At 51.7% G+C, this 27,566-nt stretch overlaps 1 protein-coding gene across 3 annotated transcripts in view; it reads right to left on the reverse strand.

The window, feature by feature from the left end:
• The window catches only part of Ano10 (anoctamin 10), an 81,901-nt gene extending 59,990 nt beyond the window's left edge, over positions 1 to 21,911 (reverse strand). For all 3 annotated transcript variants that reach the window (XM_055601753.1, XM_055601751.1, XM_055601750.1), the window contains exons 1-4: positions 21,836 to 21,911; positions 12,325 to 12,477; positions 8,348 to 8,545; positions 7,168 to 7,302 (exon numbers count right to left, since the gene is read on the reverse strand). In XM_055601753.1, coding sequence (XP_055457728.1) covers positions 7,168 to 7,302; positions 8,348 to 8,545; positions 12,325 to 12,463 — 472 coding nt within the window. In that variant the 5' untranslated portion in view covers positions 12,464 to 12,477; positions 21,836 to 21,911. The remainder of the gene's footprint in view (positions 1 to 7,167; positions 7,303 to 8,347; positions 8,546 to 12,324; positions 12,478 to 21,835) is intronic.
• Between the last annotated feature and the right edge of the window lie 5,655 nt (positions 21,912 to 27,566).

Below are 27,566 nucleotides of genomic sequence, written 5' to 3' on the forward strand. Positions count from 1 at the left end.
GTCAGCGCAGGGGTGTCCCAGTGTCAGCGCAGGGGTGTCCCAGTGTCAGCGCAGGGGTGTCCCAGCGTCAGCGCAGGGGTGTCCCAGTGTCAGCGCAGGGGTGTCCCAGCGCAGGGGTGTCCCAGCGCAGGGGTGTCCCAGCGCAGGGGTGGTCATTGGGTGCACAGGATCATGTCTGAGTGTGAACAGAGTATTTCCCAATATAAACATCTCTACAGTTTTCTCTCACTATGAAAGCCGTGCCGGTTGAGTAAAATTTTAAACCACCCAAGGTATAAATCAGAAGATGGAAGCTTCTCATTCTTCTCCATACACAAAAACAGCCATTCAATGTATAGCAGACATCAGAACATACACTGAAATCTGCGCACAAACGCACCGATGTTTAAACGCAAACCACACTGCCTTGCACACCTCACAGTGCTCCTCATCCTTTGAGCCATGGTACCTAAAGTTTTCTTTAAGATTTATTGATTCATATGCATGCTCTAGCTGCATGCACACCTGCACACCAGAAGAGGCACCAGATCTCATTCTAGATGGCTGTGAGCCACTATGCGGATGCTGGGAATTGAACTGGAGACCTCTGGAAGAGCAGCCCGTGCTCTTACCCTCTGAGCCGTCCCTCCAGCCCCCTCTAAAACCTTTCAGTGTCACCATGGATCTGAAGGAATGTTGCTCTTACAGCTGTAATTTCTCCCTCCGTGGACCTGGGGTTAAGTTTATGCTGAGTAACTCCGGTTTTGCCGTTATGAGTAACGTAGAGATCCCCTTTTAGATTCGCCCGTTTTGCATGTGTGATGCTTTGCTCGCATACACGTGTGCGCACCATGAGTGCACCTGGTGTGCACAGAGGTCAGAGCAGGAAATTGGAGCACCCGAGTCTGAAGCTACCGATGGTTGAGCCACCACACAGGTGCTGGGAGCCAACCCCAGGTCCTCTGTAAGAGTGCTCTCAACCACTGAGCCGTCTCCTCCGCCCCCAAAAGTCCTGGCATGATCACACACACTATCCCACCTCTTCACTCTCTTCTCCCCATATATGCTTAGAAAAAGGCTTTCCAGGTCCAGGCAAACTTTACTTTTAAATCTGGACACGTCTCACGGGACACAAGCCCTCCCCAGCACGCTACCCTCCCCTCTGCACAGTGTCTTCACTCATTGTCTTTCCAACCTCATGACAAAGACATGTGCTTAGACGGGAACATCAGAAATCACATCAGCCCCCTCCTTTTCTGCACAGTCAGGTGACAGCATGCTCATGCGCAGATCAAAGCTCCGGCTCCACGGACCCGGAGTCTCCATCTGTAGACAGTGGCCTGCAAATGCGAGGGTCTTCAGTCCTGGGGGCCATACTGAGGAGCTGGGCGGCTTTCCCCTGGAGTCCCTGAGACAGTCTCTTACTACTGAGCACAGCCGCTCATAGATGGCGTTTGTTTGAAAGACAGGCCTACTGCTTCCACAGCCTGGGAGACTCAGCCGGACTGGAGGGAAACTGAACACTCTCCACCATGAGCCCTCTTGAAGCAAGCTCCGCAGAGGACAGGATTTAAAAGGCGGGCTGGGAGGAGTCCCCTTCCTAATGACTGAAGAGCCTCAGCCCAGAGGGCCGGCGGTGAGGGTGGCCGAGGGCCGGCGGTGAGGGTGGCCGAGGGCGGGCTGTGAGGGTGTGCAGAGCTGAGGCTTAAGCGACATCTGCTCCAGGTGCCATCAAGACCTTTTGTAAGGTTCTTATGCTATACTTTCTGAGGACTTTTCTTTGGTGACATGACTTAAGTCGGTTGCCCACAGCCCAAGCCCTGCGTGTGGGGTGCACGGCTGTAGTGGGGCGGCCTCTAGCATGGTTTTCGCTACCCTGCACTGTATTTAAGCTCTGGGCTGGCTTGTGGCACTGAAGCTCCGGGCTCTCCTGTACAGCCCGACTCTACTACGGAGGCTCTCCAGCAGGCTCCAAGACCGGCTTATTATCTCCAAAAACAGGAGGGTGAATGGAGCCTCTGGAGAGGCTTCCAGTCCTAAATTGCCAGCTTCTCATCTCCATCAATGCCAGAGCACAGTTCTGGTTTCATCTCTAAAAATAGAGGCCGGATCCTTTAAAGCCCTGCAGCCTCCTCACGTCAGCTCTGCTGTAATTACAAGGAAGGACTCTACCTTGAAAGAAAATAGATGGCGCTTGGGCCTAACAAAAGGAGGCGCACGTCAGCCAGATTCCCTCCTTCCGGGGTGCTGAGTGACCGAGAGCCACTGGATGGCCAGCAAACAAAGGAACGCTGACCCGTGGAGAACTCTGGCCAGCAGGAGGACACTGCAGTGAGCTCTACAAAGGAACGCTGACCCGTGGAGAACTCTGGCCAGCAGGAGGACACTGCAGTGAGCTCTATAGTAGCGCAGCGCTCTGTCACACTAACAGTCCCGCTGCCTCTGGCTGACGTGCTCACCATAAAGAAGAGGACTCCCAGGACTCCTGGCTGAGGCTCTGGGTCCTGGGGACCAGTGGCCACTCTCCTGCATCTGCTCAGGGAGCAGAGGCGGGGCCGGTCAGCACAGCCCCTCACTCCTGTGGCTGCTGGACATCAGGGGGAGCAGATGACTCCCATCCAAACCGGAAGAGAGCCACTCTGAGACACCCACGTCTCCTGTGGTTCCCAGTTGCTTTCCTCCCTGTTTAACATAAAGACATGAATGCACGTGACCAAACAGAGTGCATGCGGCGTGTATGATCTGATCTACACGTCTGCCAATGGCTGAACATTCTTATATGCATTCCTGGTGGTGGTATTTGAAACCTGTCACTGTTCTTAGCGTGTTGATGAGGACTTTAGAGACAGACCCTACTTTACACACAGACGACGTCCTGAGAGGCGGACCTCAGATGCCTCGCAGCAGGCATCCGTCTGCCCCTGTTGCTCTAACAGAGGACTAAGGCAAGCGAGCTTTATCAGAAACGACTCTTCACGGCACAGTTCTGGAGGACCCTAGCCTGGCACCACCTCTTAGCTCTAGGTCTCGGTTCTCAGCTCTAGTGAGGACGCATGCTTCCAGCAGGGCCAGAAGCATGGGCCTGGGTGTCTGTACTAGATCTTAATGGCACTGTACCGGGCACTGGCTGGAACACGCCTCCCAGCCAAGAGAGCGAGGAAGAGGTGCTGACGCAGGACGTGGATGCTTGGCTACCAGGAACGGTGGAGACACCAACACCTTCCTCACTCACAGGACAAGACCAAAGCAAAAACACGGAGAGCCAGAAACATAAAAGAAAAGTTCCATGAAACCAAAACTGAGAAATGTAAATCACAAGCCATGAAACAAAGCCTTTAAAGTCAGCAGAGAGTAAACAGAAGTCTATGACCCTGGATGGAGCAGGCAGATTGTGGCCCAGTGCCCTGGAGTCACTGGGACACAGGGGACATGGACACAGGTTCACACCTGAAGTCCTAATAAAACCAGGGGGAAGACCATCAGCCATGGCGCCAAAGTCACGGCCGAGCCCACAGAAACCCTTCAGGAAGGGCTCCCTAGAAGCTCTCTGCAGAATGCAGCTGCCTCAGGGGGACCCACTGCAGGACAAACTCACCACCGCTGCTCCCTGCCGGAGACCCTGACCCCTTCCTCCATGTCCTACCTCCCAAAACTGCCAATCTGCGAAACAGGGCTTCACTCCAAAATGAGTTAGAGGTGGCTCATACTTGTAATCCCAGCATTAGGGAAGCTGAGGCAGAAGGATCGCTGCAAGTCTGAGGCCAGCCTGGGCTTTAGACTGAGCTCCTGACTCCAAAAACAAAAACAAACAAACAAACAAAAAAACAAGACAAAAACAATAATAAGTAATAAGCACAAAGAAACTTGTAAAGCTACACAAAACATTATAGGGAGACTGAGAGCGGAGAAGACAAAGCAAACAAAGGACGGAGAAGCAGCAGGAAGTCACGTGAAGCCACAGCGTTGGGGTGTCACAGCGTTGGGATATCACATCGTCATACAAGGAAAAACTGACAAAGCAGAGAGACCCACAAAAACACATCTCCAAAATCAAAAGTCAAACTGAAGCTGAGAGAATGGAAGGAAAGGGCTCCAAAGAGCAATGTGAGAGAAAGGAAATGACTACAAATTCCAAATTGATAAAGCTACAAAGAGGGAACAACAAAAACACAGGTGGAAAAATGAGAGATAAGCCTAGGACAATCAATATTACGGCGGTGTGTAAGAGCCCACACATACACAACCCACACCCTAGAACAAAGCAAATCCACCAGGCTAGTCTTCAAAGGCAAATGGGAAGTGCTTCCTCAGGATGGCCTCTCCTATAGGATGACAGAAAAAACTGATAAGCTGTCCCAGTCTTCCCATGGCTGGCAGCCCTTAAGCCACAGGGTGTAAAAGAGCAGGACTTCCTCAGAGCTCTGGCAGCCGTCATCAGAAAGTCTAAGATGGAAGGCCCACACGGTGGCACAGCTGACTGAGCAAACACCAAGAGCTGCCTCCCTTATGAGGCCTGCGTCCACACGGCTGTCCCCACAGCACAGTGCCTGCACTTCCAAGGGCCTGGCTCCGTGAGCCAGCCTGCAGAGGACCACAGAGAACTGGCACCAAGTGTGGGCACTTCTTCAGTGGGCCTCCAGTGCGGGCACATCAGTGCGGGCACTTCAGTGGGCCTCCGGTGCGGGCACTTTAGTGAGCCTGCGGTGCGGGCACGTCAGTGAGCCTCCAGTGTGGGCACGTCAGTGAGCCTGCGGTGTGGGCAGAAGGCAGAAGGGGGCACTTCAGCCGAGGAGGGACTAGCAGAAGAGAGGCAGCAAAGGAGGGCCATGCGGAGGAAACACGAAGTCCAAGATACACGAGTGTGAAAATATCACAACAGCCATTATTCTGTAAAACTGAATACTAGAGAAAAAATAGAAAAGGATTTTTTTAAAAAACTTTTGGTATAAGTTTTAAAAAGATAAAAGTATGAAGTCAAAGAAATTAAGAAAATGTTATGATGATATGCTTGATTTTTTAAAATAGGGATTTTCTAGCTTTTTTCAATGAAAAGAGGATAAAAATGTGACATACCATGAGATAACAACTTTTTCCTAAGCACAAAACCAGCAATTTCAACATGAAATATAACCCAGATGAAATAGCCCAATTTTTCACCAACACAAAGTAGGCCATTAGTGAACAGTACACATCGAAATTACAGCTCCCTGGTGGAGGCTTTCCTGCTGTGTGTGAGGCTCAGGGCTCGGCCACCAGCGCCACGGAACCAAAGCCATCAACAAAGAAATCTCCTCTCAAGAAAAAGTCTCCAGACTGGGTGGCCTGCAAGACCAAACGCCTTCTGATAGGAGATTCCTTGGAGGTGCTCGGAGCAGAAGGGAAGAGAAGCAGGAGCACAGAGTGAAGCAAGAATGGCAAGATAAGACAGAGTTCAACCTTACACAACTGAACACGAAAACAAATAGCAATTAACGGAGGTAAAGGTCTACATTGGGAACCCGCCACAAGTGTTTATGCAGCCAAAAAGAAAGCTGCAAGGCAAAGAGCGAGCAAGCGAACAACACACCTTGCGGAGAGCAAATTGGCAGAAATGTGATGAAATTCCCACACTTAACAATCTGCAGGACTATGACTGATCAAGAAGATAAAAGAAAATACAAAAGACTTAAAAAGTAAATGGCAAAATTAAATTGTAGGCCAAACATAAATAAATGCTCATAGACACAACAAAAATAAACAAAATATTCCCATTTGACAAAGCAGTCCATGGCATTCATCAGGAAGGTTATAAGACAGGCAGAGCTCACCAGAGGGCGGCCAGAAAAGGCTTGCTCTAGGACACCATTCTCCATGTACAGGTGACAGAGAAAACTACAAAATCTCCCAGATGCTCCAGCTTCTGCAGAAACTCACTGACCAAACCAAACAGGAGAGCGATGCCTCCTAAGCCTGACCACGATGGCCTCGTGTAAAAGCCAGTGTTGACTAGGAGACAACACGCGAGAGAAGGGTGGCGTGGCAGCGTCTGTCCCCAAGGCTATGGACACGGTGATCCAAGGGCCACTCCCGGGATCTTCTCTTGGATTACAGGAGAGGAGGAATACTCCCATATGACGGGACACCCCTGAGCTCACACAGACATGCAGATGACCAAAGCCTCCCAGACAGCAGTCACGCGCGAGCTGGTCTGTGCGGTGTCCACAGTCTCCACTGTTTGAAGACATGTTCTCTTGACTGATCCTCTCAGAGGGTGTACAGTAAGGAAATGAACTGCTGGGAGAGTGCAGCTTAGGACAGAAGGGTACCTAACAAACCAAAGTGCATCAGCCCTCAAATGCAGAGACTGAAAAACTGTGTCTCCCGTCTCCTGCTGTCCCGTTAGGGAGAAGAAGCAGCAGGTGTGAAAACTGCCCCGAGAATCGTTTTCTCGCTTCATGGTGTGTAAACCCAGCACCTGAAACAGTGCTGTCACACACAGAGAGAAGGCCAAAGGCCTTCAGTACCACGAGAAAATGCAGATGAGAAAGTGTCCTAGCCGAGGAGCCTGAAGGCACAGGCAGCAAAGGCGCAGGGTGGGCTGCCTGGAGCACGTGAAAGCTGGGAAGTGGAGTGCTTCCTGACACACCGCCCTCCTGCTCGGAGGCTGAACCAGGCCAGGTGCGGCGATGCACGCCCGCACTCCCAGCTCTTGTGAGGCAGAGGCAGGTGGATCTCTGAGTTTGAGGCCGGCCTGCGAGGCAGGGACCAGAGCGGCCGGAGCTCCGAGGCCTTGCCGCTGTACCCTCTGTGTGTGCACACCTTCCTCTTTGCCACCACCATCGAGGAACGCTTACACCAACGCTTGTCCACATTACCCTCTGTGAGACGTCCTAAGTTGTTCAGTTTCTTGCCACCTCAGTGACAACAGCAGGAGGAGAACAGGAGCGGGATTCCCTTTCGCACCCGCCCATCGACTTTCTCTGGGTGTGTGTCCAGGCTTAGAGTGAGCTTGGCTGAATGGAGCCAGCGGCGGAGGTTTACACTGAACTCCAAGCTCACTGGACACTGCAAGCAGCCATGAGGGGCAACCTGGACAAAGCAGCGACTTCAGGGCACAACAGTCGGGGCTGAGAGCTCGCTCAACGATCCGTGTCTGTGACCGGCAGGGGTGTTAGGAGTCGGGGCGGGGGCTGGCTGCCAGCAACTTACGCAGAGACTTCCCGGGGTACAGCCTGGCCTGGGGGTAGCCAGGGATCATCCTCTCGTCGCGAGCTCTCAGGTTCTCAAGCTCGTGTTTGATAATGAACTGACACTCGGCCATCGTGAGGAAGTCGTCGTTATCATCTACAACACGACAAAACCTCGGTTACGTTCTTAGCGGCAACATAAAACAAACAATGCTTAGATCACCGTGCCTGTGGCCACAGAAATGCCACAGACAGAAGCAGCCTGTGGAGGGCGGAGAGCAACGCTGCGCGTTCAGCAGAGGGCAAAGCACTTAGGTATGTGCCCTCTCTGGTTGCTAGCTCGGCTTCGGGCCTTCAGCGCTTCTCGGGCACCAACAGTCCATCAGCGCTGTCCCGGCTGTCCTGAGAGGCAGCGCTGCCCTCATTGATTCAAGGGTGTTTTTAACGGGGGGTGGGGGGTGGGGGAGGTGGGGTATACTGTGTAAGCTTGCACCTGTACAAAGCTTTCTAACCCAATGAGCCAGCTGACTTCCACAGGAGAGCCCTCTCCAAACCATCCCATCGGCCTCACCCTCTTCTGGAGGCATTGTGGGGAACACGGCAGCTCTGACAGATAATCTTTTCATTGAGGAAAACGTCACCTAGATCACCATACCACTGAGGGGAAAAACTCTACAGGGAGCTGGTGCCGGGGCCTAATTCCATATTCTAGCTCCAAAAGCTTCACCAAAAAGCAAGTATCTTCTTTCCGAGAGTGGAGGGCTAGTTCTCTCCAGAATGTTCTCCTTGAGATGCCCTCAAATGCCAGGCTTGCCCACCACTGCACCACATCAAAAGGAGCCAGAAAACTCAAGAAACGAGGTTTCAAACTGCTGAACGCTCACAGCTGCCACTGCGCCCATGCGCGTTCACTGCTGAGGTTAGAGCGGAGAGAATAAACAAGGCGCACGCTCTAACCTGTGTTCCTCTGCTCCAGAAGGGTCGCCCATGGCCAGGCCCCAGCACCCGGTCCTTCCCTTTACCTGTGGCCAAGGGCTACTGCTCTGCTCCTAACAGCAGAGCTGAGTAACTGAGGTCACGCTGCGGCCCACAATGCCCAGGTGCCGACCGCTTGGTGCTGTGTAGACTGATGATCTTGGTGCTGTGTAGACCCGATCTTCTCTGCAGAGAACACATATGGGGAGAAAAACCACGCTGCTTACCCTGGAAACCTTTAAAGTTGTGGCGGGTCCCGTAGGTGAAGGCCCGCATGGCGGCATCCGAGCACTCCTTCACCAGCCCCACGGCTTCCGCCCCCAGCAGCAGCCGGATGGTGGAGGCACCAACAAGGTATAGATTCTGGTTTCCCAGCGTTTCTTTCTCATACTTATTCAACAATGGTCTAAATAAGAGCTGGGCACCTGTCAAACACAAGAGAGTACAGGATAGAGCAAAACAGGCACAAACTTTCACAAAAAGGCAATCTATAACACAATGCTTATACTGGTACAAGGAAAAGAAATCCTATTAGCAATTTCAGTCTATAACCCGAGGAAAAACAAACGTAAGTGGGGAACAGAAGTTCATTCTTGTGTGTCTCTGTGTGGGCGTGGGTGCACACGTGGATGCGTCCGGTGTGAACGAGTATGTTCGGTCCACAGGCTGACGCCCAGTGTCTTCTTCAGTTGTTCTCCTTGTTTTCTGAGATGTGGACTCACCGATTCAGCTAACCGGCTGGCCACACCTGCCAGGGATCCTCCTGGATGTGTTCCCCGGCTCGGAGAACAGACTGGCACCGATGTGCCCGGTGTTTCAGTGCAGGACTAGAGCTGGAGTCCTCTTGCTTACACACTCCCCGACACTCACACCCTCCAGGCCACCCTGACCATCTCCCTATCCCGTGACCCGCCCCTGTGAGCCCTGCGAGTCAGCTGACCCTCCGCAGCCCCTTTAAGGCAGCACTGAACTCGGGGTAGACAAAGGGCTTCTGCTCTGAGCAGACTTCCTCCGCCTGATGCTTCTGTGGAGCTGGGCTGTCTTCAAGGTAGTTCTGGGCCTGAGAGTCACGTGTTCACCCCACGGCAGATTCCCACGCACTCTGCTCTGCTCTCCGTGCCTTTTGCCAGTTACACCTCTCACACCTTCAAGTCCCTGCTCTGCGTGTTTCGCACAGAAAACCAAAGCTGACCCTCTGAGTGCGAAGGCCGCTCTATGGGAGAAGTCTTGGTGTAACCTCCAAGGACTAGATCAACACCGTCTTGAAAAGGTGCCGCCTGGCGGGTGATTCTCATTGTTGGCATATAAGGAATTCCACTGCCCGCCCTCGGGCCTGGCAACCGCTCTGTCATCACTGCCATCACCTGCCACTGCCACCAGGTGGGCTGTGGGTAAAAGGACCGCCAGCCACCCCAGCTCTCTGTCTCTCTGTTCCCTGCATGCGGCCTCTCCTTCCCTCTGTTCTCCAGCTGTCTGCATGTCCACATGTCCACTTGTCAGCCCGTTCCTTCCTCTGTCCTCACTCCTCTCCCTTCCACCAATAAACCTTTTGCCCCAGATCTGCTGCATGGCGTCATTTCTCAGGGGCACGCCCTGGCACGGGCGTCCTTACATTTCATAACACTTGCTTTCACTCTCCAAAGTTTCTGTCGTACCTAATGCCTGGTCTGCACTTAACCATTCCATTCTCCTGACTCAGCCCCCCTTGACACACTGACATGAGGGAAACCTGCCAATAGTTCTGCTGGGAGACCCTCTCTCCACTCTGCTGGCCGGGTATGTCCAGAATCTTAGACCACGGCCTTTCCTTCAGAAGCGAAGAGGTCCCCCTGCTTCTGAGAAGTCTGACCCTTTGCACTGGACCTAACTGTGTTTCCTTTTGTTCCTGCAAGTCTGTCATGCCTTCATCCCCAGGGCCCTGGCTCTCCCTCTCCTTGGTGCAGCTGGTCACAGGGTACATCCTTTCCCTGTGTGGTGTGACAAGGCTCGGCCCACAGGGGGTGGCACCTTCAGATGGTGTGGCCTGGTTGGAGAAAGCAGGTCAGTGTAGGTGGCTTTGAGTGTGGCCTCAGAGACTCCTGCTGCCTGCAGATCAGATGCAGAACCCTCGGCTCCTGCAGCGCCCTGTCTGCCTGCACGCCGCCTGCCTCTGAAACAAACCTCGGAAAGCGGAAGTCAGCCCTAATTAAGTGGTTTTGTTTTGTAAGAGTTGCTTTGGTCATAGTGTCTCTTGCCAGCAATGAAAGTCCCACTAAGACATTCCCGGGAAGCCAGAATGGGTCCTGAGCGTCTCTGCCCTGATCGCGCCTCCTCCTGTCCCCATCCTGACTCGGCGTGCACACCCCAGGCTGCTCCTCAGTGTCTTCGCCCTCACACTTTGCTCTTTGTTCATGGAGGTCTTGTAATGTTATCTCAACCACTTTGTGATTTTTCCCATGGGACTTCGCGTTTCCACTTTTAAAGGCTGCTTTTCCTTCAAGGCTGGGGGTGGCTTCTCTTTCTGCCTGAGGGCCAAGCTCTTCAGCCTCCTGCGTGCACTTGCTGCCCTTCAGTGGCTCCACTGTGTCCCTGCGTCAGATGTGTGGCAGTCTTCCTCCCGCTAGCTCTTGTTTAAGAAAGGGTCTCTGAGGGCTGAAGTCCTGGAGCTCAGGCGGGTTCACCAAGCATGTCCTTTGAGGGTTAGAGGCCTCACTGGGTCACCTCCTGGACAATGCCCTGGTTTCCCTTCGATTCATTTTCCATCCTGAAGAGAGCAGATGCCCCTGAGGAATTCTGTAAGCCTCTGGATTGCTGGAAGCCTTGCTCTTGCATTTGGGAAAGTGAATTGCATGTGAGGCTGAAGGTGGGAAAGGAAGGGTGTCCCCCTCAGTGGAATCTCCCTACAGCCTCTATGGAAGCGAGCATGAGCCCCAGACCCCTGGCAGCAGTGCTGACGCTGTGGAGACCCTGCAATTCTTCGGGAGCCCACTGTCCCCCACTCTGGGGTCTTTCGGGTGCCAGCCTGCTTCTCAGGCACCGCAAAGCCAACAGGACTTCATATTTTTTAAGAATAGTCCTTTGGTTGGAGTTTTTGCTTGTTTTATTTACCATGGTTTTAGCAGGCGTTTAGGACAATAAAATCAGACAATGGAACAATAAACACACACCTTCCCAAGGGGATCCAAAGTGCCGTCTCCTACAACTCTCCAAGTGGGGCAAGCGCAACTGTCTCTTCCCTGTGGCTGGTGTCCCTGAAGACACGGACCAGAGCAAAGGAAGCGGCTTCACTGGAATTACGCTTACATCTCAGAAATGTGAAGAAGTGTCTCCAACGGAAAATATCTCAAATTTCAGCAAAAATTGTTTCCCTTTGGTTCAATTACCTTTTTTTTTCCTTTTCTTTCCGGGACAGGGTTTCTCTGTGTAGCCCTGGCTGTCCTACAACTCTCTTTGTAGACAAGGATGGCCTCCAACTCAAGAGAGATCTGCCTGCCTCTGCCTCCCAGAGTGCTGGCACTAAAGGTGTGCACCCCCGCCCACCCGGCTGGTTCAATTACTTTTAAAAACACGTTTTATTTCGACTTTTATCTTGTGGCATCAGCTGGCCATCACGTCACTGTTAGAGCAGGACCTCGGCCTGCAGCTGGCACAGCTGGCAGCGACTCGGTAGATTCTGTGCATTCTGCTTATCCAACTCCCTCAACCTTTTCACCAGCCTGAGCTCCAGTTGCTCTTCAAGAGGGGCTAAGCCACAGTGTCTAAGTTATTGCCAGCATTCTATAAAATGCTCCCATGTGTCCCCAAGCCTCTGCTCTCCTTCCTGTGTTACAGCAGCTGCAACTCTGGGTCACAATGCCCACTGCTCTGACAGCGCATCCTGACTGGATTTTCACTGGATGTTCTCGGAGTTAGTGTTTGTCTCCCCTGCCTGGACAACAGTGTCCATAGGCAGACCAAACGTGCCCACGGGGATCACACGAGCTGTGGTGCTCAGCATGCCGTGCTGCTCCCCCGTGGGCCAAACTCCGTCCGGGCACCACAGCAGGCACACACGGCCCTCAGAAACACAACGAAGGCCACGTAGGGCTCAGTCGGGTGTGGATGTACCATCTCCCCTCAAGCCCCAGCAGGGAACACAGAGCCCAGGGGAAACGTGCAACACACATCTGTAGACATGGGTCTGTCACCAGCACACCCAGGCGGGCAGCCCGACTACCCCACTAACCTCCATCTTTCTTCTTGGCGATGATTTTGTTTTTGAGCCATTCTTTGGTTTCTTCTTTGACATCCGGGGCGAGTTCTATAACCACCAGAGGTGTGAAGGGGCTCTCACTCGCATCCAAAGTTGATAAAGTCACTCTCATCTTTGACAAACTTACTGAGAATTAAGACAAAAAGCACAATCCAGTTATTCTGGGAAAAAGCAATAAGCCACCCACTGGATGACTGCAGCCAGGCAGAGCCACCACAGAAACTTTCAAACTTCACAGGCTAAGCATGACACACCCAGTAAGAACAAAACCCAGGGCTTCTACTTCCAGGAGGGCAGGCGAAGGACTTGGACAAACTTCTGCTGAAGACAAGACGACGCACACACGCACACACCTTTGTTTGTTTGTTGAGACCAGGTCTCACTATGTAGGCTTAGCTGGCGTGGAACTTGCTAAGTAGGCCATGCTGGCCTCACACTCACAAAGAGCCACTGCCTCTGCCTCCTGAGCGCTGAGATGAAAGGCGTGCACTATTTCTTCTCAAACACACAACTGGGAAAATTGTGTCCGAATTTCAGTGCTGTGGTGCAGTGAGAACAATGGCGCCCACGGCCAGAGGAAACAGGGCAGAGCTGTGCTTCCTGGGAGCAGCCTCGAAGCTAAGTTAAGGGCAGGGAAAGGTCAGCAAAGGTTTGGCCTCTGCACAGGAGGGCTGGCCCAGGTGTCTACTCACCTAATTCCACTAAATCTTCCTCATGAACACAGCATTTCATACTTTTTCCTTCTTGTTATTTTATAAAGAATTAATCAATTTGTATGTATCCATGTGAGTGTGTGTGTGTGTGTGTGTGTGTGTGTGTGTGTGTGTGTGTCCTGTCCGTGTCCAAGAATGCAGGCCTTTGGATCCTGCAGAGTTTCAGGTGTTTATGGGAGCCCCAGTTTGTCAGACTGTAGATGCTGGGGTCTGAACTCCTCAGCAAAGTTAAATGTTTCAAAGATAACAAAAGCTAAAACAAAACAAAAACAACAACAAAAAATACTACCACCAACAATAAAAAAAACTATTCTGCAGCCACAAGATAAAAAAACTGATGAGGGTTTTCACCCTTCAGTGACCCAGCAGAGGAGACTCCAGGTGAAGGAGCCCGGGGCCTCTCTGAGGTTTTTATTGCACATTACAGACAGGCCTGGTAGGCCCTCAGGCCAGTTCTCATCACTTTCACCCGAGTGCTGAGAGACAGAAAGTGGGTGTGTCCTTGGTGTCCCCTCACAGCATGGGGCTGAATGGGACTGAATGGGACTGTTTGCATGTCTTTGAGCCAGGCTAACCTACGGAAAGGAAGCCTCTTGCCAGAGGCCTTCCCTGGGTGGGAGGAGGCGTTCCTTTTCTCTTCTGTGGCATAAACAGAGGTCTATGGGGCAGAGTTCACACACAGGCCACTGTAGGAAAGTGCGAGTTGTACACTGTGACAGGGTCTAAGCACTGAGAGAGCCCAGCCACTGACACAGGACACACGGTGGAGGACACCCCCTTTTTCACCCTTGCACACGTCTAGACTCCTGGTCCGTGTCTGCTGGTGTTTCATGGACGCAGGCTAAGCTCCAGCAACTGGAGTGTGAGAAAGCGAAACCTACAGGCCAGAGTCCTCTGGGGAGGGGCCAGCCCTCCTCCACGCTTTCTTCTCCCTGTCCCCAGGGGTAGACACACGGTAGCCTCGTCCTCGAAGGTTGCACTGCCCAGCAGAACACCTCCCTTGAGCAGCTTCTGCTCATGCACTCTATGCACACAGGGGAATCGAACAAGCACACACTTGGCCTGCTCTCACTACTACAAGGCTTTGGTGAAATGGTGCCTTTGATACATGCAGTAACAGTCATTTTCCTCATGGCTGTGACCAAGAATCTAGCAGGAAACAACCAAAGGGGAAAGGACTGATTCTGGCACCCAGTGTGAGGAGACAGTCTACGACTGTGGAGATATCCTGGCGACAGTCAGCTCCATGCAGCAGGAGCCTGGGTGAGTAAAGACCAGGGAGTGAGCAGAGAGGCAGCATTCATCAGTCTCTGCTTCTTGACCTGAGATGGCAGGTGACACACTTCCCAAGCAGGATGCACCGTCTCCCTTCTTAAACTATGAACTAGACACAGCAGGGAGCCACAGGCACCTCCAAGCGGGATTCTCCAGGACAAGTCTTGAGAGACCAAAGAATTAAAAATTAGTGGGTATTGGTTTAAAGTTTGAAGTTTAAAGCACAAGCCTGAACAAAGGCCAGCCAGGCAGAGACATGTCCAGCCACCTGAGGGGAAAAACTAGCCTTACCACATTCTTTTCCCACCCACTAGAGATACAGTTGCTAGGAAACTGGCCCAGATGGCTAGGCCAGACTGCTTATGGTCTTGGTGCCTAAAGTAAATCATTTCAAAAATCAAGTTCCCTTACCCAATCATGTAACACCAAGGCATGTAACCCACCATTTGTGGGTTTTCCCTTTAAAAACCTTGTTCCCCTAGACCTCAGGGCTGCACTCTTCTCCTGCTTCCACAGGAAGTTTTCGGACCTGGGGTTAAGCACGTATCCAATAAACCCTCATGTATTTGCAGCAGAGTAGATTCCTGGTGGTCTTTGGAGGTCTCACAAACTGGGCATGACAGTCTGACACGTGACTACAGTGTCTGAAAGCACATGCATAGGGCTGCACAAAGAGCTACTTCCTCAACTGAACAGACACCGAGCTGGTTTGGACTGGTCAGCCTTTTCTTCCTGACCTGAAAACAGTGCAGGCTTTTGCTAGAGACCAGCTCCAGCACACAGGGTGAACCAAGGCGGGTCACAGTGTCGGTGAGGACCAACTGGTGGCTGGTGTTTCTCTCTATAACTCAAAGTCTCAGGCTTACAGCCTTGTTACTCTCTATACACACTTTATCTATACACAGTTTAACTCTATACACAGTTTAACTCCCAGGGGCTACTAGTCACGAGACCCTCTAAAGGAAAAGACAACAGAGGATCTTAATCAGTCAAGCCAGGTGGCTCCTTTAACTCTGAGTGTAAGCGGCCACAGCCCTGACAGTTTCTTGCTGTAAATACAACATGCTGTAAAAAGAAAAACCTTCGCTCCTTTTAACTTAGTGGCTCAACAGTGAACAGCAGCTTGCAGGAAGGTGGAGCCTAATTAAGAAGGCCAACGAAACACTCCGGACTGCTTATCACTTACTGAGCTTAGTAACTCAGAAAGGTGCAAAAAGGTACACCTTTGGCAGACAAAGCAGGCAGATATTACACCCCTCTCTCACACACACATGCACAGATACACTCACAAGGGGCTCCCAAAGACACCATTCTTCCACATATATGTAAACATACATGTATGAATATACATATATACAATATGTACAATTAGAGAGACAGACATATTTTTGGATGAAACAGGTAGCCCCAACAAATGTTTAATTCTGTCACGGGTTTTTACACTCTCTAATACAAAGGTTCTCTATGTATGGGAAAAATTATATTGTTCAAAAATAGATACATAAAAGGGGAGTTACAGTAGGAACTATTGATCCTAATATCTAACTAGATATTTTGTTTGTTTTAAGTTTAAAGCAGTGGTTGTCTTGTCTTGTATAGCTAGCCATGCATTCTTTATATTCATACGGTCTTTCTTATTATGGCGTACACCTGGGCCTTATCCTTGGGCTAAACCTGAAATGAATGTATCTTCTTGATTATTAATTTGGTTCAATCCTGTTTTCTCTCTTGGTGTAGTTCAAGCACCTGACATAGGGAGGTCCACAGAGCTCCTAGCAGTTTTTTCTGTACTGCAGGAGGGCTTTAACATTGCTTGAATCAAGTCAGAAATTCCTTAAATCATCACCGGGTTATGAAATCATCAGTTCGTTTAAACAGCACTATGTCTTTGAAGTACATCTTCAAACTAATCTTAAGGAAATCTGCCCAACAGCGCAAAGCAATAAGCAGTGAGGGTCTCTGCCATGCCACACGTATGAGACAAGCACGGAAAGGCGGTGTAGCAACAATAAGCAGTCTTGAGACAAAATCCTTGGGGCCTTGCCTACACCAGGGATACACCCATCTGTCAGCCGTGCGAAAACGAGTGGGCTGCCTCCAGGAAGCTCACTTGCTTGCTTCTGCCAATCCAGCATGCAATTGCTCCCAGCAGGCTCAGTCTGGGTCTGGCCTGTAACAGATTTTTGAATTCAGTGGAGAATTTAAATTACACAGTCCCCACCGCAGCTGCCTTCTCCATCTCGTGTCCAAATGCTAACTTCCAAAAACGACGTCTTTGCAACCCACACAATGGGTGGTTTTAAATGTCAACTTGGCACAGCTTAGAAGCCCCTTAGAGAAGAAGCTCACTTAAGGAAGTATCTGGGTAAGACGGGCCTGCGGCCATGAGGATGAGAGATTGCTTTAATGGTTAACTGGTGTAGAAGACCCCGCCCACTGTGAGTGGTGGTAGGTTGGGCCACGAGATGCGCAAAAATGAAGATAGGTGAGCATATGGAGTCAGCAGGCCTGCTGTCTGGGTGCATCTGTCTCTCTCTGCAACTGGCTGTGATGTCATGTGACCACTGTCTCCAGCTCCTGCCTGTGGCTTCCCTCCATGCTAGACTGTGCCCTGGAGCTGTGAGCTGAAATAAGACCTTCCTCTCTGGGTGGCTTCTGGTCAGGGTGAGTATCCAGCCACAGAACTGGAGGTACAACTCCAGATGCACCAGCTCCTGTGTGAAGACGCGTGGAAACCAAGGGTCACCATCACGCTGAGTTCTTTCATCCAAGCCTGGACGTTCTCAGCTGCTAAGGTCAGGGAGACCTGCTGGGTTAGGACTGTTTACCTGTAGACAGGCCGAGTTCTAGGAAGGTAGCACAGAGCTTCCAAAGAGCTCTGACCTCTTCAGAAGAGCTAATCCGCAGTCTTGGCTCTCAAAAGAGCCATCTCAGCTTCAGAGCTTTTAAAACCTAAACAAGAGCCACAGCACCCAAGCCCTGTGTGCTTGGTAGAAAGAGGCTTTAAACAAACAAGAGCCACAGCACCCAAGCCCTGTGTGCTAGGTAGAAAGAGCTTTCTTCACGGGAGCAGCACCTGTAGGATCCAGGGAGGCCCCGGGCTGGGCTTCAGGCGCATGGAGGCACACTCCTGCCCTGTGAGCGGAGGGACTGGTGTTTCTCCTAGCAGGAGGCCTGGGGCACAGAGCACCCTGGTCACCCTGCAGTCTCTGCCCTGCTGAGGCCGAAGCAAAGGATCATGAGCTGAAGTGAGCCTGAGCTACACAGCGAGTTTAAAGAGAATGGAAACAGTCGCCCACTGGGAGGGAACAGTCGTCTACAGGAGAACGCAGGGCTCAGCTTACACATGCACGCATACACAATAGCCACAACAGGCAGCCATTATGTACTCTACAACCATGTTGTGCTGAGCCTAAATAAAAAGGACAAGCCAGCAAGCGAGGGCTAATAATCACTTGCCAGTCTAGCAGCACCCACCATCGACTCAGCACAGAGTGCTCAGGGGGGAGGGACGGGGCAAAGAAGGCTTCGAGGGGGCCCGAGAGGTCCGCCACTAACGGTGGCCGGGAGTGACAGCCTGCGTGCCACACATGACTGGAGAGAGTGAGGACTGCAAGAAGGAGCAGAGTGCTCAGGGAGCATGCGAGCATCAAAGGCCAGCGCCGCTGACCACGTCCGCACTGTCCGCTGTGGTCGGCAGGCTACCTTGCTCACAGTCCCAGGTCACAGGATAACCCTGCCAAGAAAGCCACAACAGCGACAGGAGGGCTCCCAGACACCCACACGAAACACCGCTCACTATTTCTTCTCACTGAGAGACTCGGGGCCATTGCGTATACAAGGCAGACCCCCAAGAGCAGCGTGTGTCGAGCAAGGCCTAATGTAGCCCACTCGCAAGGTTTCAACAGGGAAAACCCACACCAGACACAAAACATACCTCTCAAAAGAAATGTGCCAATCTCATCTGAAAAGATGTTCAAGGTCACTAATAAAACAGCCTCTTTCCCAATTTGCCAAAGCAAATCAGCAACAAAAACTATAAATGTCTACACAGTAACATCCGTGTTATTTCCACACATTTACTCTGAGAAGAAAATTAAGCAGATGTATCCAGCCGGTCGTCACCACCATAGTAATAAAATTTGTCTCTGAAGGGTCCCTAGCCTGGCGAACAGTTCGTTTGATTGTATTTATCTGTGTGCTTACGTGTACAAAAAACCTAACGTGGAAGTGCCCACCAGCGGTGACAGGATGTGTGCTCACAGGACCCCTCACCGCAGGAGACAGAGCCAGCCATGTCACTAAAATCACACTTCTGACGACGGCAGCCGCTCTCACAAGTACTCACGACTCCAAGACTGTACACTGGACACACAGTAACCCCAGAAGACGTGAGTTCAGAGCCCCAGAGTTCACATCTAAAGCCATCCATGTGCACACGCACACCTGCTTACACGAGAGCACGCACACAGTGGAGCTGTGGAACGCCCAGGCTATGAAGGAAGGCACACACAGTGCCGTGATGAGCCGTCTTCTTGAGCTGACGAGTTGGGGTGCGGATCTGTGGTCCAGCATCTGGAGGCCAGGCCATGAGGCCAGCCTGGGCCACAGAGTGCTCCAGGACGCCCGAGTTAAGATCGAGCCCCCGTTCCAACAAATACACATGGTTGTCCCACACATGACCACTGTATTTCAGACTCAGGGAGAAACGGACCACTTACTCTCCGTGGGGCTGCCAAGGAGATGGATGGTGAGGATACTGAGACAGCATAGGTAAGATATCTGCCGGGCCCAAGGTAAATAAGGCAATTATAAACTCTAACAGGTATTGGTGTCTTAGCATTTGTGATAGCAGCTTAGATAATACTGCTGCAATAATTATAGGGATAATAATAATAAATTATATAGTCCAACACTCATTTTTATTTTCTACAATGAATGGCACACAACCAATTACATGTATCTACACCCTTTAAATCATACTTTATCATAAGCTGTACTGTTGGGGAGAAACTTCAGTCAGTCAGCTGCTTGCCATGCAAGCACAAGGACATGAGTTCAATCCCCAGAACCCACAATGAAAGGCTGGAATGTTGGGGTTAGAGAGACAGCTCAGTGGTTAAGAGCACTGCCTGCTCTTCTAGAGGACCTGGGTTCAATTCCCAGCACCCACATGGTGGCTCACAACTATGTGTAATGCCAGTTCCAGAGGATCCGACACCCTCACAATACGCATAAAATAAAATTTAAAAACGTAAAAAGATGCTGGGCTTCCCAGCCTAGGCTTGTAACATGGTGCTGGACAGGCAGGAATCAGGGGATTCCCCAGTCAGACAGCCTAGCCTCGCCGGACTCCGGAACAGTGAGGAGCTCAACACAGTAATAACAAAACAACAATAACAAAACCCTCAAGGGAGAAACCAGGAGTGGGAGTGGCACACACCTTTAATTCCAGCACTTGGGAGGCAGAGGCAGGGGGATCTCTATGAGTTCAGCCTGATCTACAGAGTGAGTTCCAGGAGAGCCAGGGCTAAAAAGAAAACCCCTGTCTCAAAAAACAAAAACAACGACCAAAAATAAATAAATAAATAAATAGATAGATAAATTGATATATAAATAAGGTAGAGCATAAAGGAAGAGGGCCCTGGGTTTAACTTCCGGCCACCATACATACACACCCTAAAGGGACCTTTTTAGTGTGTAATTTACTCAAATAGAAGCTTGTGTGCCCATCGGGGGAGGGGGGGAATAAGCGTTCCTCCTAGGACACAGCACCCAAGGGATGAACTTTAGGAAGGTGCTGGCTTCCTAGCAGGCCTGCGCTGCTGAACAGCTCTGTACCTGGTCCTATCTGGGAGAGGCCTTCGTTAGAAGCTACGGACAAACCACAGCTACACACAGCACTGGATTCCAACATGAGTGGGGGACTGCTGGGCTGTGACAGAGTCGCAGGTCACTGAACGGAACTGTGTCGTGCTGCTTCCTGTGTCCAGGAACTATTTTACTGAGAATACACAGGCTAGCATCAGGGAGGCTGGCACATGAGAACTCTAAAATTCTGGCAGATATTTTAAAGCCCAAATCATTTAAAAATAAAAATCATTTAAGGTATCTGTCCCACCCCGCCAAACTCTCTTATTTTCCCCTTTCCGACATAAAACTACCATGCATTCAAAACACTAGCTTCAGATCTCAGGCAAGACTGTCCGGAGTTTTTACCGCTCTGAGAAGCACCTGGCCAAAACAGCCTGGGGAGGGAAGGGCTTACTTGGCTTCCACCATCAGGGAAGCCAAGACAGGAACACAAGGCAGGCACCGAGGCAGAGGCCCTGGAGGGTGTTGGCACTCTGTCAGCCTGCTCCAACAACCCAGGCCACCTGCTTAGGGGTGCAGCGCCCCAGCGGCATCAGCCATTAATCACGAAAATGTCACAGACTTGAGTACATGTCAGTTTGACAGAGGCGTTTGTCCAGAGGAGGGTAGCTTGTGTCAAGGTGAAAACAACCACAAAAAGCAAAGCGCGGGAGAAACTGCATTCTGATGTGGCGTCTTCCACAGCAAAGGCGTCACTGTGTGTACGAGCAGAACTGACATGCCCTATGTTCGTACGGACTGCTAGGAAACTGGCTCGCAGAGGCAAGTGAACACTTGGCGAACCTAACCGCCCTGACCAGCCCTAATCCTTCACCTCCAGCCACGTATTAAACACGTGGCTAAAGCAGGAATTATTTTTAAAATGAAGAGACGGTTACTCAGCGTGAATTTTTGGTGATCAAGGATAAAGTGACGTCGGGATCCCACCGCACACGGACGGCGAGGCCCATAGCCGCGGTCCTCCGGCCTCTACGAGCCTGTGCGGCTTCTGGCGCCTGTGCAGCCGCGAACGCACGACCTTTAAAAGGGAACAGCGAGCGCCAGGCTCACGCCAGGTGGGGAAGCCTCGGCGCGCCTCCCGGCGTGCCCTGCAGCGACGGTCCCCCGCGGCCAGCGACCGCCGGGCGCCACGGCACCGGGCGCGGCAGCCGGGAGCGGGAGTGACCGGGGCCGCGGGCGGGTGTGACCGGAGCCCCGGGCTGGTGTGACCGGAGCCGCGGGGAGTAATCGGAGCCCCGGGCCGGGAGGTGTGACCGGAGCCCCGGGCCGGGAGGTGTGACCGGAGCCGCGGGCCGGTGAGACCGGAGCCGCGGGAAGTAATCGGAGCCCCGGGCCGGGAGGTGTGATCGGGGCCGCGGGCGGGAGTGACCGGGGCCGCGGGCGGGAGTGACCGGAGCCCCGGCCGGTGAGACCGGAGCCCCGGCCGGTGTGACGGGACCCCACGCGTCCATCATTGCCGGCCCCGCCCCACGCCCGACGCCAGCCCCAGCCGGCGACATCCCCCTGCCTCCGCCAGCCCTGCCCCCGGCGGCTCTCTAGCCCCGCCCAGCGCGAAGTCTCTCTTCCCCGTGCGTGGGGGATCCCCGCGTCCCACCGCGCCGGCCGCGCCCCTCCCCACTCACCGGCCGCCGGGGCAACGTCCTCAGGGGCGGCCCGAGCCGGAGAAGCAGGCCCGCGGCGCTAGGGCGGGGCCCCTCAGCGGGCCGGGGCGGCAACGACCGGGCGGGGCGGGGCCTCGGCGGTCACTCGGTGTGGGGGCGGGTCGCGGCAAGGGGGCGGGGCCTTAGCGGTTATAGGTCGGAGGCGGGGCCGGAGGGGTGCAGGAGGAACTTCATTGGCTGTCGCTCGGGAGGGGGCGGGGCCCCTCGCCGTCTGAGGCTGCGGGGAGCCGGGGCTGGAGCGCTGTGACGGGTGGAGGCGGGGCCGCGGCTAGGGGGCGGGGCCGCGGCTAGGGGGCGGGGCTGGTCTGCTGTCACTCCGAGGAGGCAGAGGCTGAGCCTCCCTGGCGGCCATTGTATTGGATGAGGTGGGGACCCTGGCTGGTTCTGCCCCGCCCGGTAGGAATGGAAGGGAGTTACCAGTATTCGGTGTGAGCGCAAGTCTCGTGTTAGTTGCACCGACTTCCGGGTGACGGACAGCTCAGGTCAGATGTATTACTGAAACCTCACCTTGCAGTGGCCCGCTTGCACGCCCCTTGAACTCGCAGACACCCTCCGGCCTCCACCTCCACACGCTCCCCTCGGCCGGCCAGCAGGGCTGACTCTCGCAGGACAAGGCCTCCAGCCCCACCCCTGGGGTGTCGGGGCTGACGTTCTCCTCCGACCCTCTCGCCTGAAGGAGCAGTTCAGCAAGGTGCTGAAGCTCTCTCCTGTCTGAACACCAAGGCTTGTTCACCGACCTTGACAGTCAGCTCAGTAGACTTGGGATTTTAGTTGCGGGTTGCTGTTTTCTCATTCCCCGGGCTTACATTCATGCTTGTATATAACTTCATCCTTTGGTATCTGATTGGAAATGTTCGAAAAAATGTCGTTTGGGTGGGATAGTTTTTAAAATCCTTTTTGTTCAGACGGTCTTTATACCGGAGATTAACTCCAAGGCTTCGCGTGTGCTGGAGGAGAGATTTTTCCCTGGCCTGTATCCCCAGCCCTCACCAGGGTAATCTTATCACCTCCAAATTAACAAAATGAAGTTAAGCTGTGTTGGTGGCACAGTCTCAGCTACTCACTGGAAGATCACTTGAACCAGGGAACTGTAGAGCAGCCTGAGCGACGTAGGGAGACGCCACCTCAGAAGGCGAGACTGAGGCCTGGCGTCAGGCTGCTTGGTTTTCAAGAACCCGACACAGCCTACAGTCTCCTGGGAGGAGGGAACATTAAGGACCGGCCTCCATCAGACTGACCTTCGGGTGGGTGTGGGAGGCCACCCCACTGTGGCACCATCCTAAGGGTGGGACCCGCGTGTGGGAAAGCTGACTGAGCAAGCCAGGAAGCAGTGCTCTTCTGTGGCCTGCCTTGAGCTCTTGCCCTGGCTGCCCTTGATGACCGACTGTAAGCCAAATACACCCTTTCCTCCCTACGTTAGTCTTGGTCTGCATTGTATCACAGCAACAAAGCACAGGCTGGCACAGACCTGACTGGGTTCCCCTTTGCTACATAACAAACACTAGCCCGAATTAGGCCCCTTCAATGGCACTCTGAAGGCTCCACTCCCGTCCTCTAAAGCAGTGCTCTGGAGGGAGGGCCCTCAAATGACCTTTCCCAGCAGTCGCCTAAGGCCATCAGAAAACATATTTACATCACAATTCATAACCATAGCAAAATTACAGTTATGACGCAACAAAAAGAGTTTATGGTTAGGGTCACCACAAGAGGAGCTGTATTAAAGGGCCCCAGTATGAGGAAGGCTGGGAACCACTGCTCTAGAAGGACATTTTTCTCTCCCCCCCGCCTTAGGTGTCAGCTTCTGGGCCAGGCTAATTTCAGAAAAGAAAGCAATTAGGGTTTCACAATCACTTTATCTTGCCTGTTGTGGTTACATGCTAAGGTTTCTCAGACTCACTTTCTGATTATTTCTGAGTGTTGGCTCCTATTTCAGCCAAACTTCAGATCAAAGCCAACAGGTGAAAAAGCAAAACAATAAAAACAGGAATCTTGAGACACACTGTTCTCTATTCAACTGTGGGGTTCCTGTCCAGTCCACCTGTTGCCATTTACCTCACTGCTGCTATATTTTCCAGATGTTTTAGCAACAAGGGGTGAGGCACAGACTGAGGTGGCTTCTAGTTTGGTCAGAATGAAACCGTCAATGCAGTTAAAGGACTGAAGAGGTGGCTCAGCTGATGAAGTGTTTGCACAAGCAGGAGGACCGGAGTTCGATCTCCTTCACCCACATGAAAATCTGGGAGTGGCGGTACACATGTCAAGTCTCAGCACAGAAGAGGCAGACACACGAGGACCCTGGCTGGCCGGACAGCGGAAGACTCCAGGTTCAACGAGAGACTGGCTCAAAAACACAAGATGGAGGGTGAATGATGTTCCTCTGTAGGTTCCATAAGCACACACACACACACACACACACACACACACACACACACACGCACAGGAACTCATAGATGCTCATAAAAATACAGAAATGAAAAAATTAAAGTGTTTTAAGTTGCTTCTCTTTTATTCCAGGTTAATAGCATCTCCTCACATGGAGACATTTGCATTTCATTTTCTATGAACTTTCTATATAATGTGCCAAATATTCTTTATAGAAATTCACATATAAGAATACATAAGAGTACATTCTATATAAGAGCAAGACACACATGTCAGTCTTTCCTCCGCCCGTCTTCTGAGTTTCCTTATGCTTCTTGTTTGAGCATTTGGAGTTTTTTTGTTCTTTTCTTCTGCATGAAGAGGCTCTCCATTTATAACTAGCCAAGCTTACCACGTTCCTGTCACTTCTTCTACTGTTACACTTAGAAAAGTGTGTGTAGTATGTGTCTGTCTGTGTGTTTGTGTGTGTATATATGTTTGTGTGTCTCTGGGTGTGTGTGTCTCTGTGTGTTTGAGTGTGCGTGTTTATTATGGTTGGGACATTAAGTGTTCCCTCACCAGGCTCAGGTGTTGAAGGCCTGCTCCCCAGTGTAGCAGTCTTCAGGGGAAGTGCCTCAGTGAAGCCATCGTGCCATGATATTCTGACAGAAGGGAATGAATCTAATGGTGGATTCATGACTTGGGAGAGGGACAAATTGGGAGGCGGAGACTAGTTGGAAATAGTCCACTGGAGACACAGCCTTGAAGACTTCACATGTCCCTGGCCCATTCCTGTCCTCCCCCGTCCTCTTTTCTCCCCCCATCTTTCACAGCTCGGGGATTAGAAATGAATTGCTTTAGCTTGTACCATCTAAAGCCAAACCCAGTCTACGCAATGGTAGAGGTTCCCTGGCAGAATGAGAACAAATGTGTGCTTCACTGACTTTTGTTCATTCCTGCCCTTTGAACTCCTGTCTCTGCACAGAGGCCTCTGGCTTATCACCCTCTCCTCCAGCTCATTAATCTGGAATGTCTATCAGCCTTACCTGAGGTTAGCAGCCTGCGCCTACCTCTCTCTGCCAGCCTGCCCACTGGGAACCCTTCCCTCTGCAGTTTCTACAGTTTCAGTTTCACCTTGTGATGTGTAAGGCAGGGCTTGCTTTTCTGTTTCTTGGTGTGTTTATTCTTTCTGGATATTTTCCAAGAAAAATGAGAACAGTGGTCTTAGAGCGTTGGTTTTACTAGAGAAGATGAGAGAGGAGTTCTGGCTTTTTAAAAGGCTTTATACTTGGCAAGCACATCTTAAGCATTCTTTTTCCCTAAGAATTATTTTTAAAATATTCTCATTGTATACAAATGACTCACCAAATAACCTCTGGCTCTCTTCAGCATGGCAACTCTGATTTTACATGACTTCCAGCTTACCTCAATCCTTCTCCAAAGTCCTTGATTTCTTTCTGATTTCTTTCAGCAAAAGAAAATGTCTCTTAAAGAGGTTTACAAAACTGAGACTACCCCTTCCTCTTGGCACCATTCATAGCTGCAAATTAAGCAGGTTCTTTGTCTGTCCACACCCATTGTCTCTCCCCCCTCCTTCTCTGTGTTCCTGGAAGCTGGCCCAGATCATGGACCACAGGGGTGGGCTCCCCTGACCTCTGCCTCTGGATGGGTTTGGTTGCTGAGGCCTGGGCAGGAGACTGGATGGAAGAAGGAGGAGATCACAGGCTTTATTGCTTGGCTCTCTGTGTGCTGAGTCATTGCAGGCTGGCGACTTAGCAGTGTCATCCACAGAAGGCCACTGCCGTGGCCAGGAAGCCTTCCATACAGTTGAGTAAGTCTCTCACTCCTTGGCTCTGGGTAGCACGGTGGTGACCCGCCACCATCCCTAGTGTCTTAGTCATTGTTCTGATGCTGTGAAGAGGCACCATGACGGTGCAGCGCTTATAAAAGAAAGCGTTTGCCTGGGCTGGCTCACGGTTTCAGACAGGGGTTTAGTTGTCCTCATCATAGGGGAGCATGGTGGCAGGAAGGCAGACATGAGAGTTCTACATCTGGATCCACAGGCAGCAGGAAGAGACAGACACTGGGCTTGGCAAGAGCACCTGAAACCTCAAAGCCCACCCCCATGACATACTTCCTCCTACAAGGACACACTTCCTAGTTCTTTTAATCCTTTCAAATAGTGCCAGTTCCTGTTGACTAAGCATTCAAATCTGTGAGCCTACGGGGCCTGGTCTTATTCAGACACCACAACTAGGTTCAGAGTGCCGACCATTCTGTATGGTTTCCCTGCTCTCTACCCAGGCCTCTTAGTGTCTGTTTTCCTGTTTTGATGTTTTGTTTTTTTTTTTTTTTTTTAAGACAGGACTTGTCTGTGTATCTCTGGCTATCCTAGAACTCACTTTGTAAACCAGGCTTAGCCTCAGACTTGGAGATCTGCCTCTGTCTCTGCCTCCCGAGGGCTGGTATTAAAGCCATGCACCATCGCTGCCCAGATTGGAATTGTGTCTTTAAAACTCTGTTCAAACGGAGAATATTCTTGTGAGCTGGTTCTTTGTAGGACTGGCTGGGTTTGCTACCCTGGATGCCCACTGTTATCGCCGAGTAGCTCTGGACAGACTTGCCTGTTGGTCTGAGTTCTTCCCACTAGGACACAGATGGGACTTAAAATTCCATGTTTGAAAATCTTGGGATAGCATCAGGAAAATGTTCTGGAAAGAGAACACTGGGCTGGAGAGCTGGCTCATGATCAAGAGCACCCAAATCTTCTGCAGAGGGCCAGAGGCTGATTCTTCACACCCACATCAGGCAGCTCAAACGGCCTGAGATTCAATGCCGGGGAACCCAATTTTCCCTTCTAGCACACACACATACATTTAAAAGCAAGTAATCTTTTAATTTTATGATTTACTTTTAATTTTTGTGCATTGGTGCTTTGCTTGCATGCATGTCTGTGTGAGGGGGCCAGACCTGGAGTCACAGACAGCTGTGAACTGCCAAGTCCGTGCTGCGAATTGAACCTGGGTCTTCTGGAAAGGCAGCCAGTGCTGTGCTCTTAGCCATTGAGGAGTCTCCCCAGCCTCTAAAATAAATAAATCCATTGAGCAGTCTCCCCAGCCTCTAAAATAAATAAATCCATTGAGCAGTCTCCCCAGCCTCTAAAATAAATGAATCCATTGAGGAGCCTCCCCAGCCTCTAAAATAAATGAATCCATTGAGGAGCCTCCCCAGCCTCTAAAATAAATAAATCCATTGAGGAGCCTCCCCAGCCTCTAAAATAAATAAATCCATTGAGGAGCCTCCCCAGCCTCTAAAATAAATGAATCCATTG

This window comes from Psammomys obesus, unplaced genomic scaffold, assembly GCF_907164565.1.
Source record: "Psammomys obesus unplaced genomic scaffold, mPsaObe1.curated_primary_1811, whole genome shotgun sequence".
NCBI classification, from domain to species: Eukaryota; Metazoa; Chordata; class Mammalia; order Rodentia; family Muridae; genus Psammomys; species Psammomys obesus.